General features: G+C 50.2%; 1 protein-coding gene across 1 annotated transcript in view; it reads right to left on the bottom strand.

Moving 5' to 3' along the window:
* CACNA1S (calcium voltage-gated channel subunit alpha1 S) overlaps window positions 1-12038 on the bottom strand; it is a 61818-nt gene that overhangs the window by 2695 nt on the left and 47085 nt on the right. Inside the window, exons 32-41 of the mRNA XM_059487800.1 lie at window positions 11780-11871; window positions 10780-10939; window positions 9418-9545; window positions 7697-7793; window positions 7083-7185; window positions 4210-4311; window positions 3959-4083; window positions 2324-2452; window positions 816-1015; window positions 324-388 (exon numbers count right to left, since the gene is read on the bottom strand). Of these exons, the coding sequence (XP_059343783.1) occupies window positions 324-388; window positions 816-1015; window positions 2324-2452; window positions 3959-4083; window positions 4210-4311; window positions 7083-7185; window positions 7697-7793; window positions 9418-9545; window positions 10780-10939; window positions 11780-11871 (1201 nt within the window). The remainder of the gene's footprint in view (window positions 1-323; window positions 389-815; window positions 1016-2323; window positions 2453-3958; window positions 4084-4209; window positions 4312-7082; window positions 7186-7696; window positions 7794-9417; window positions 9546-10779; window positions 10940-11779; window positions 11872-12038) is intronic.

The raw sequence follows: 12038 nt of genomic DNA, 5'->3' as shown, positions 1-12038 counted from the left end.
GGGGGAAACAAAGGGTTTAAGAGTTCAGCAGCACCCAAAGTCCCTGTTTGAGGAAACAAGCATGGTCTGGTGGTCCTTCTGCCCTGGGATGGCCAGTGGTCCCCAAGCTGAGGCACTGTCTCCATGTCTCATCACCTCAAAGGGTGGAAGGAAGGAGAAGGGTCTCCTGGAGCTCTCCAGAGAGATCCTGCTGTGCTCAGCGCTCTCAGCAACCTTACTGGGGCCTGCACCTCCTCCTTCCACCCAGCACCATCAGCCCCTTCCCCTTGCCCTGCCCTGGGCTGGCCCCAGTCCCCCAGAAGAAGAACAAAGCCCAGACTCACCCCAGGCCGGGCGCCTGCGCGCTGCTGGCACCGTCCTCCTCAGCACCTCATCCTCATAGTGCACCCTGGCAAGGCAGGCAGGAGGGTCAGCCTGGCTGGGGGCACACTCTGAGCCAGCTCCACCTGGGGAAACAGCCCTCCCACCTTCCCCAGCCTGGGGAGACAGACCCATAGGGACAACTGGGATGGATGAACAGGGTGGAGACCCCAAGACCCAGGACTAAGTCCATCCTATTGGTCATTTTTGTCCCTTCTACCTGTGCCCAGGTCCCGGCCTGGCCCTTGGCTCTCAGAGATTGGCAGGTGAGGGGCAGGGGAGATTCCTGCAACCCCTGGAGCCCTGCTGCCACTTCCATGCTCATGGCATTGAGATGAAGGGCGGTGGGAGGGGAACCCTGGCCAGGCCAGGGTGCAGCCAGGACAGCCCCAGGGCAGGCAGTGGCAGGGACAGCACTGCCCTCCTCACCTGCACAGCAAGGCTGAGCCCCTTACCCCTGCAGCCAGCTGCTGCTGTTGGCATTGTTGATGTTGGTGTTGGCCTCTTGGGGGAAGTCATCGAGGAACACAGGAGAGTCAAGGTCCTCAGTGCCCACCTCGGTGAACTGCAGGGGCCTCTGGCTGGCCACCTGGGGCTGCAGAGGGCTGCTGGGCTCCATGAAGCTGTCCACCTGGCCAAACAAGCCACCTGTTCTCTGCAACCAACAGGGAGGGCATCAGGGGGAGCCTGGAGCTCCAGGCTGCTCTGGGGCCATTCCCACATTGAAACAGTGATTGCTGTGCTCAGGCCTTGCAGAACCACACAGTCCCCAAAGCTTCACTGCCCAGGTGGGGAAACTGAGGCACTGAGGGTTGATGGCCATGCAGCAGTGTCTTAGGTTAGAAATGGGAGTGTGTGTTCTATTCCTATCTGTGGGGCAGTTCTCTGCTGTTCATGGGGCAGTTTTCTTTATCTCTCCCACAGCCAACTCTCCCTCCAGGAGATCTCTGCTGTCCATGGCCAGTGAGTGTCCCTGCAGGGCTGATCCAATTCCAGCATCCCATGGGAGATGCTCCGCCCAGGGGAGGAGCCAAGCATTCCTACCTGGATCCAATCTGAGCCTGGCACAGCACAGCAGCCTTTGCCCCCTGCATTGCCAGAGGAGCAGCTTTCTGCTGCCCTGCATGGCCAGAGGGAGCCCAGGCCCATCTGCAGCAGCCCTGGAGCTGCAGAGGAAAACTCCCCCCTTGTGCAGGATCCCTGCTGCAGCAGAGCCACAGCTGGCACTGCAGGAGGGCTGAGCCCCCATGGATGGGGCTGGGACACCCCCCTGACACACAGGGGGCAGGGCATGGTCTGAGTCTGTCTGTGATTTACTCTGTACTATTGCATTTGTATTTTTAATTTTCCTATTAAAGAACTGTTATTCCTATTCCCATATGTTTACCTGAGAGCCCCTTAATTTCAAAATTATAATAATTCAGAGGGAGGGAGTTCAGTTTACAATTTCCATTTCAAGGAAGGCTCCTGCCCTCCTTAGCAGACACCTGGCTTTTCAAACCAAGACCATCAGCACTGGGAAAAGCCAGGCCATGACAAATTCTGTGGCACCCGGGGACACAGAAGGAACTCTGCAACCCCACAGCTGCCCAGCCTGTCTCTGAGGCTCCCGGGCATGGGATATGAATCAGTTCTTGTGACACCAGAGCTATCCCACCTGAGCCTGGCAGAAGGTGTGAGTGGGAACCTCCAAACCAGCAGGTAAATATCCAGCACAGCCCTGTCAGGCACATGGGCTGGCTCCTTTCACAGAGGGGAAGCTGAGGCAGAGAGCAGCTTGCCCAAGATGCCACCAGCAGCATGTCCTGATGCTCACAGAAAGGACAGAAGTGCTGCTCATCCTTGTGAGAATGAGCAGCATGTCCTGCAGAATGTCCCCCAGAGCCAGCAGCCAAGCTGAGCCACCAGCACTCTGAAATCAGGGCTGGTGGGACACCAAACTGGCTGTGCATTCTGAACTCACCCTGTAAATGCCCTCCTCCAGGGCAGCCTCCACCATGGCTCTCTCCAGCTCCTCCTCTGCAGTCAAGTCCCCAGAAATGGCCCGATGGATTTCGGGAGCAGCTTCTTCCTCAATGCTCCTCAGCCCAGCCTGGGGGGGACAGGAAGGCAGGGCTGGGTGAGCCCAGCACCCTCCCCTTGCTCTTTGGAGAGGGGAGCATGATGAGGCACTCTGCCCCTGCCAGGTGTCCTGCCAAGGACAGGCCATGGGTCACAGCCTGCAGCTGGCTGGGCTTGGTGGCACTGCTCCTGAGCTGCTGCTGTCCCACAGGCTCTGGGAAAGGGAATAGCCTGATGGAGGTGACAGCCAAGGGCAGGCTGGGCCTCTGTCCCTGGCTCTTTCCTTGCTTTGCACCTTTGGGTCCTGCTCTTTTATCTCCACCAGTGATTTTCTCCCTACAGAGTCAGGAGAGCCAAGGGACATCCCAGCCTTGTGGCCAGGCACAGAAACCCTGGGCCAGCACCCCTGGGCCTGCTGAGAAGGCTCCTCTGACTGCAGGGGTCCCACTCAGGGTCAGCCACGTGTACCCCCCTCCCCTGGTGCTCTGTGAGGCTGGGAGAACACCAGGAACATGGAGCTGAGGGGAGAGCAGGGACAAGGCCCTGGGACTGGGGCAGAGCAGGTGGGTGAGGGCTGGTGTAGGGGGATAGAATATAAGTAAAAATAAAGGTAGTACAGAAAGTAATCTTATCCCCTAAAGAGTTGCAGCTGGGTTAATTATTAATTTTATATTTATATTAATTTATATTCATTTTATTGATTTTAACAGGCCACAGCTGTAGCCTATAATAAGAAGAGTGTTATAAAAGAGTGGATTGGTTGGTTGAGGGGAACTGGAGTCAGTTGGCTGCTGTGAGAAGAAGGAACAGTCAGTGTTAGAGGAGGTGACCATGAGAAACACCAAGGAGGTAAAAAACTCTAGTGATATGGAACCTTTGCAATATAATGACAGTAGAACTCCTGCAATATAATAACAACAAATGAGAAACATCAAGGAGGTATGAAACTCTAGCAATGTGGAACCCTCACAAAATAATGATAATAGAACCTTTGTAATATAATGACAACATGCTGGGATGAGCAGCATTTGGCACAGACAATGGTCTGGGGTGGGACTTTCCAGGCATTAAAACTCCTTGGTGAGGCACCAGATCCTGCCAAGCCCTCTCTACACTGGAGTGAGTAGAGCAGAGTGTCAAAGCCCTTCTCTGCTTTGGGTCACCTGCAGCCTGCACACCAAGGTCACACTGGGGGTCCCCTCAGTGCTGGGGACTCATGGCCAGCTCAGTGCTGGTTCACCTGGGCCACCTCACCTCCAGACATGAGGGTCAGGCTCCCTGCAGCTCTCTGAGCCCCCAGGCTGGGGGAAGCCTCCTCCAGGGAGAACCTCCCCTCCAGCATCACCCACACACCTTCCTGGATCTCCACAGGGTTCTTCTTGGGCCTGTACCCATAACACACCACCCATACACCAGCCTGGATCTCCACTGAGTTCTTCTTGGGCCAGTACCCATAATACATCACCCACACACCAACCTGGATCTCCACGGGGTTCTTCTTGGGCCTGTACCCATAATACATCACCCACACACCAACCTGGATCTCCACGGGGTTCTTCTTGGGCCGGTACCCATAATACTCCTCCTGGCGCTTCATGAACTTCCTGAAGTGCTCTTGGATCAGGAAAGTGGCATAGAATTTGCCCACTGTCACCTCATCATCTGGAGGGAGGAAACCAACATGATGGTGAAACCAACATGAAGGTTCTGCCTGTCCGTGTGGCTGGAGCAATGGGACCCTGAGCAGGAGCTGCTGTGTCCCTCTGGGAGGGACACCTGGGGACATACCTCCAATGGGTGGGATGACCTGGTCCAAAAGCTTCATACTGGTTCGCTTCCAGATTTTTTTGATGATAGCTCTGAGCTCCTCATTGGCCTGTTCGAAATTACCTGTGAGGAAATGTTATAATAGCATCTTTGAGCCAGGTCTAAGCTCTTGGAGGCCTATAATACACCCAAAATAACTCAGCTACCCTTAGAAGCATAAAAATCAACAAAATAGCTTCTGTTGCAGTGTTAAAAAAGTTTCATAAAAAGCAAAATAACAAACAAAAAAACTGAGCCAAAAGCTAAACAGTCTTATTCCCAGTAAAACACTTCGCAAAAGCAGTTAGTTTCTTTATTCACTTCTTTTCTACTAAATTGCCCAAGCAAGACTTTTTGGCTTCTTTCCAACTATCTATCCTTAAGTTTAAGGTGAAGTCCCCTAAATCCTATGAAATGTCTTTTCACTTAATCAAAGAAAAAACTTCTAAACATCTTTAAAAAAACAAAGAATAATTTTGTCGCTCTGTCAACAAAGAGCACACTCCTACAGGGAAAGCCAGCAGGACAGAGCAGTTCATTCCCAGGGGTGTGAACAGGAGTGAAGACAAAGCCTGCGAACACCTGGCCACCCTCAGGAGGGTGTGGCAGCTCCTCTGTCTCCCACCCAACAAAGGTGAGCTTAGGAAGGCTTTGATTTCAGCCAGAACACTTCACAGATTTTGACCTCCCCTTTGGTGCTCCCACAGGATTCACCATTCTGGGAATCCCAGTTTACCTCCAAGGTCTGCTGTGCTCCTCCCAGGCTGCCAGGTTCCCACCCCAGGCAGAGGGAAGCACCTTGGCACTGCTGCAAGAACTGATCCCAGGAGCCCACCAGAGCCTGCCTTGGCTCTGCCACAGCACAGGCACACAAACAAGGCTTGCAGTAAGGTAAAATCATAAAGAAAGGCTTCATAAAATCAAGCTTGCTCTCCTAAAATCAGTGGCTGGCCTTGTCAGGCTAGCCCTTTGCAAGTTCCCATGTGAGAGCAATTCTGGTGTGAGCAGTTGATTAACATAATCTATTCCTGAGTAAAAAACAGCTTGCACCTCTATAAACTGTTTTTATACTGTTACATAGAAAAATGAGAACTATCTCTCACAAACAACTTTCCCTGCATGTACACACTGGGGGTTTGAGTGACCTATTAATACAGGGTAACAATTTATTACTAACCAACAAAAGTAATTGGCAAGAAAGCTCCTGACCAATGGGAGTCCCACACAAGGTCTGTAAAACTGTATAAAACCAGTTATGTGAATAAAGAATTGGCCTTTTCCACCATGAAGAAAATGGAGTCCTGCCTGTTTTATTTGCATAACAAGCTGGTGGGACAGACAGCAAAGCTCAGCAAACTCTGCTGAAGGAAAGCAGCTCCTCCTCAGCATAGATTAATTCAGGGGCCTGGGAGTCCCTGCAATGAGGGCTCTGGGCAGAGCCAGCCCATCCCTGCCACACTTTGAAGCAGGAGGTGAGCACAGGAAAGTCCTGATCTTCAGGAGCTGAACCACCTCAGCTCTGTGCAGGGCAGCAGCTTCTCTCCTAAGCTAAATTAAAATGATGGGAGCTGGACCAGCCCCACTCCTGAGCTGTTTGGGGTGGCACTGGTGGCATTTTTGTGCCCAATTACAAAATGCCACCCAAACCCATGAAGAAGAAGGAAGAAAAAGCATGAAGAAACAAGCCAGGACAACACCCTGTGCCCTCCATCTTGCTTCCATCCACAACATACTAAAATCCCAAAGCCCTAAATTTCCAAGTGATACACCTACACTACTCTCTATAATCTATTTCACACTTTTACCCTGTTGAGATTTTCCTGAATCTCAACATCTTCACTGCCAATCCTCAGCTGCTGGAAGAATGAAGCATTCTTTTCAGCTGTCTTTTAGCTTAATTAGATTTCCATTAAAAGGTGCCATGTGACTGGTTTTCATGCACAGTGGAAAATTTTCATCATGCTCTATCACTCTATCCTTCTTTCCAAACCTAATGTGCATTTCCTCTTCCTCCTGTTTGAGGCAACACTGCAATGTTGACACTGAATGTCTTCTATTTGAATTTAATGAATAGTTGTTATTCATTTAAAACTCAATCTATGTTGTTGAAGATTGCAATGCAAGTTGTTTTCTATTACCATCTGTATGGCAGATTATCTTTTGTCAAGTGGGCAGTTTGCTCTATCTCTCTCTTTGAGTGACCACATTCACACCTCCCTGGAAGGGGACATCTGCTGATAACAGCTATTGAATGTCACTGCATGGCTGATAAGAGCTACAGCATCCCATTGGGAGATGTGAGCCCAGAGGGAGGAGCCAAGCATTCCTACCCAGATATAATCTGGAGATTCTGGAACACCAGCACAGCTTCTGCACTGGATTGCCCAGAGGAACAGCAGCTGCCTCTTCTTCCCCTGGATCTTCAGAGGCAGAGACTGCACCTTTCTCCAGGATCCCTGCTCCAGCAGAACCAGCCCTGACACTGCAGGAGGGCTGAGCCACAATTCCAATGGGACTGCTGCCAACACCCTGACCCACAGGGTGTCAGGCTGGGTTCTGACTCTGTGTTCTTCTAGTGTACCACATTGCTTATTTTATCCTTTAGTTTTTTCTTTTCCCTATTAAAGAACTGTTATTTCCTGCTCCCATATTTTTGCCTGAGAGACCCTTAATTGAAAATTTATAGCAATTTGGAGGGGTGGGGAGGGTTTCCATTCTCCATTTCAGGGGAGGCTCCTGCTTTTCTTAGCAGACTCCTGTCTTTCCAAACCATGACATATGTGCAGGTCAAAGAAGGGAAATTCACAAGGAAGATTCTCTGTCAAGCTGTAGAGGAAACCAGGATCACTGCTTACCTTCTGTCTTGATCTTGAGGGCTGTCCTCACCAGGGCAAAGAGGGTGGCGTTGAAGGTGACGGTCCCGTCGCTGTTCAGGGGCATGTTCATGCACACCAGGCGCTGTACACACAGCAAACCAACCCTGTCAGCAGGGCCACAGCAGCCTGGCAGCCCCCAGACTCACTGCCTGGCCTGCCCAGGAGCTGTGGCATTCACATTCTATGAGCTGAGAGTGACACGATTCTCCCTCCTAGGATTTCTCCTGGGGAAGGCAGTGAGAAGCTCAGAGAAGAAGAGAAAATAATTCTTATCTCTATTCACTGCTCCTGTTGTTTGGCACATGTGGAATGTGTTATGGAGATTGTTTACTGAGAGTGATTTGGTTATTGGACACTGTGGGGTACCAGTTGTGGGTTTCTCTGGTCCTGGATTGAAGGCATTTGAGATGATAGTTTATGTTCAGACTCAGGTGTTCATTATTTCTATCAGTAAAACAGTCTCACTGCTGTAAGTTCATCAGCTTTTCATTAGAAGGCACAAAATGGCCAACAATCTCTTGGTCCCCCATCCACAGGGGGCACATTCCTACATGTCCCTGGCTCACACACCTCATCACCACCTTGGCTCTTACCTTACAAGCCACACGGTGCGGGCAGAACTTCCCAAAGCCCAGGGGAGGGTTGATACGCCTCAGCAGAGTCACCACATCCAGGTGTTTGATCCTCCCCCTGCAGAGGAAACAGAAGAGGGGCAGCAGAGCTGCCTGGCAGTGCCCAGGGGAGCTGCTCTGGGGGCTCAGCCCTGGGCAAATCCCCACCCTTCTCTCTGCTACTCCTGGGGAAAGCAGCTGCTTCCTGTGGCCCTGGGGAGCAGGTGAAGGGTGCAGTGACGTGGGAAGGGTTGGCAGCTGTCGGGATCTCTCACTGCTCAGAGTGACCCCAAGATGTGTTGGAAAGTCTCTTTTCCCAGCCTGGTGCTTGAAGAAGGAGTCAGAGCTCTTCAAGTTCTCAGTCTCAAGGTTGTTTATTGTTTCTTATCTATAAAAAATTTTCTCCTGCCCTGCCGAGGTCCATCCAGCAGGACAGTTCCAGGCACTCTGCCTGTGCCCAGGGCAGTGTTATGCCTTTATACTAAAAACTACATGTACAATATTTACAATAACTTCCTAATACCTATCACCTATATTAGACAGTGAGCTTCTACTCTAAACCAATCCAAAAGTGCCAACATCACAGCAGAAGATGGAGGCCAAGAAGAAGAAGGAGAAAGGCTGGACACACCCAGTTCCCTCCATCTTGCTCCCTGAGCCCCCATACCAGAAACACTAAAATCTACTTTTCCACCCCATGATAACTTCACTAATATTCTACCTAAACTGTTGCGGCTTGCAGATCTTCATACAAGGTTGGTAATTTGCTCCACGGGTCATAACCAAACCCACAGGTGTTTTGTGCTCCATGCCAGTGTCTCTGAGCCCCCTGGCAGGGGTCCTGGCCATCCTAAACAGCCAGAGGGATGTCCTGGGTTCCCACAGGCAGCCTCACCACAGCTGGATGGAGAGGGAACTGAAAATCTTACATTCCCAAATCTCCTGATGGCTTTATCAGACCTGGATCAACTCTGGCAAGTCCACATGAACCTCTGAGATGCTGGGAGCTGGCTGGAAGGCAGTGCCACAGCTCACCCTGCCTGCATGTGTCCTCTCCATGGAACACCTCTGTCACTGTCATGTTTTCTGAAAAATCCTCTTTGTCCAGGATTCTTCTCCTGGGAAGCTGAGAAGCCCCAGAGACAAAGGAAAACAATAATTATCTCATTTGCTTCTCCTGTGTTTTGCTGCTTTGGAATGTGGTTGGAGATTGTTTATCCAACATGTGAATTGTTTTAATTTAATGACCAATCGGTCAGACTGTGTTGGATTCTGAAGAGACAATCATGAGTTTTTGTTATTATCTTTAAGCCTTCTGTCTGTATTCTCTCTCTATTCTTTAGTATAGTTTTGGTATAGCATTCTATAATATAATGTAATATAATGTAATGTAATGACAATTACATAATATAATATAAATAATATAATATAAATAATGTAATATAAATAATGTAATGTAATGTAATATAAATAATGTAATAATAAATAATGTAGTAATGGCATGGCATGGCATGGCATGGCATGGCATATAACATAATATAATATAATGTCATAACATAATAAAATATGTAATAAAATAATGAATTGGCCTTCTATAAACATGGAGTCTGATTCGTCATTTCTTCCCTTCAATGGGGGAACCCAGAAAACACCACACACCCCCTCCATGCTGCCCACCCACCCACCCACCCAGCCTCACTCACTTGGCCTCGGGGTCGTACTCAGCCCAGATCCTCTTGAACTCGTCCAGGTGATGGGGCCCCAGGATGGACCAGTCCCGTGTCAGGTAGTCAAAGTTGTCCATGATGACAGCCACGAAGAGGTTAATGATCTGAGGGCAGAGGAAAGCATGGGAAGGACCCAGCCAGGGGAGAGAGAGCAGCACCACAAAAACAGGGCAGATGTGCCTGGGATGTCCTGCAGTCAGAGGATGCTGAGTGAGGGTGTTCCCATGCAGAGAGGAGCCTCCTGCCCAAGCAGGTCATGTGAAAGGACAAGGACATCAACATCTCGTCCCTCTCCACCCCTGCTGAGGCCAGCACAAACACATCTGGAAGGCAGCACACAGAGGCTGTGGGAAGACACTAAAAGGGGATCCTGGGTCCTCCAGGAGGGCAGTGTCAGTTTACAGCATGGCTGGGTAGGTGGGTGTCAGAACTCAGTGCATCCCTCCAGGTGTCCAGAGTTGCCAGGACCCCGCCAGGGGGCTCAGAGACCCTGGCACACAGCCCAGAGCACCTGGGGGTTTGATTGTGACCCCTGGAGCAAATTGCCAGCTTTGTATGAGGACCTGAATGTCACAGCAGTTTAAATAGTATAATAATAAAATTATCACAGGGTGAAAACGTAGATTTTAGGATTTTTGGTAGGGGGGTTATGGGGACAAGATGGAGGAACTTGGGCATGTCTAGCCTTTCTTCTTGTTCTCCATTTTCTGCAGTGATGTTGGCACTTTGGGATTGGTTCAGAGTAGAAGTGCACTGTCTAACACAGGTGATAGGTATTGGGAATTAAGTGTAAATATGTTATACGTAGTTTGTAGTATAAAAGGACAACACAGAGTGCCTGTGGCTGCCCTGCTGAGCAGATCTCGGCTGGGCAGAAAGAAAATTTTATAGATAAGAATTAATAAACAACCTCAAGACCGAAAACTGAAGAGCTCTGACTCTTTCTTTGGACACGTGAGCCAAAACAGAGACATCCTGCACATCTCGGGGCAGCAATTAACAACCAAAAACCCGAGAGGTGGGCTGGGGGTGTTGTCCCCAGGGGGAGGTTCAGGGGCTCACCCCATGCACACACAGCCACCAACCCCATGGCTGCCCAGGCAGGATAGGGGTGCCAATGGGAGCCAGCACACTGTGGGAAATGGGTTTGTAGAGACATCTCAAAGCTTGACAGAAGGCTCACATAGTATGCAAACCTTGAGATAAGAAATGCTGACTGAGAAATGCCACGGAATAGGACAGACATTGCTGAGAGAGAAATGGAAACAGAAACAAGTTTCAAAGCCTTACAAATTAGACCAGACACTTTGGAGAAACACAACTATGGAAGATGCATACCAGGAAGGCACAGAGCATGTAGAAGCTGATGAAGTAGAAGTAGGCAAAGCCAGTGCCACAGGTGTACTCCTCTCCCTCGGCGTAGTCGGACTCGGGGTCGCAGCGCCGGCCGTAGCTGCAGTCCAGCAGGATCTCCTGCCACGCCTCACCTGTGGCACACCTGGGGACAGGGCACACATCCCTGGGCATGCAGGGAGGGCTCAGGCCAGCCCAGCACACGGAGGAATGGGAAACAGAAGCTCTTGTAAGGAAACCCAAACCCTCCGCTGGCATAATATATAACATTTCCAAAAATCAACAAAATAGGATTCCCACCTTAGCACAACACTAGGTAGAGAGCAGAACTAATAACCACCAGCTACTTTTGGTGAAACAATGCCTCAGAATGCCAGTTAAAGAGCAGCTTTGGTTTGTAACACTGCCCATAAAATGTTCATGTTATCAGAAGCACGTGGGCAGCCCCTTGGAGCAAACCAATGGCAGATCCACTCCAGAAGAGTGGAGGAAAATCTGCAATCTGTAAGAGCATGAGGTACCAGTGGAGCACAAGAACAGCTAGTGCTGGGTGAAGGCCACCCAGGTTTACATTAGTAATTGGCGTTTTGACTGAATCACTTGCAAAAGGCTGTGAACAAAAAAAAGGAGCAGTCAGGATTCTGGGCTTGCTGCTATAGGACCACTGAAAGTTTCAGAAAGTGTTTGGAGTCAAGGAAAGCCTTGGGCTGAGCTCCTGCTTCCAATGAGTTCCTCACAATTCACAAATTAAAATCTAGTCTGGGAAAGAAATACTCAGAACAGCAACCCCCAAAATGCCCCTCTGTCCAGCAGCCCCACCTAGAAACCCCACAGCCTCTCCTGAAACACTCCCCTGCTGCAGGAGATCTTCCTGTGGGACAAATTAAATCAGCTACTGAAATGCTGGTCCTGCCTCACTGCAAGCTGGGCATTCCCACAGGCTCAGAGCCTCCTGGAGCTGCTCACATAGCAGGACAACACTGACCTGAAGAGCAGCAGCACAGCCTGTGGGAAGGTCTGGAAGTTGTTGTTTCGGTTGATCTGGGTCCCATCCACCATGGCAATCTTCCCAAACATCTGTAAATGACAGTGGCAGGTCTGCAGTGTGCCATCTTTCCTTGGCACCAAATATCCTCCAGAGCACCTCTGATGCTTGAGCTCCCCTTCCTCTGGTTTATTTGGCTTTGGGCATCCCCAAAAGAGATTGAGATTGGATGTGGGTGCTCTTGGACACTCCTGCCAGT

Source organism: Ammospiza nelsoni, chromosome 23, assembly GCF_027579445.1.
Source record: "Ammospiza nelsoni isolate bAmmNel1 chromosome 23, bAmmNel1.pri, whole genome shotgun sequence".
NCBI lineage: Eukaryota > Metazoa > Chordata > Aves > Passeriformes > Passerellidae > Ammospiza > Ammospiza nelsoni.
Note: the sequence above shows the minus strand (reverse complement) of the source record. Positions and strands in the feature narration are given on the sequence as shown.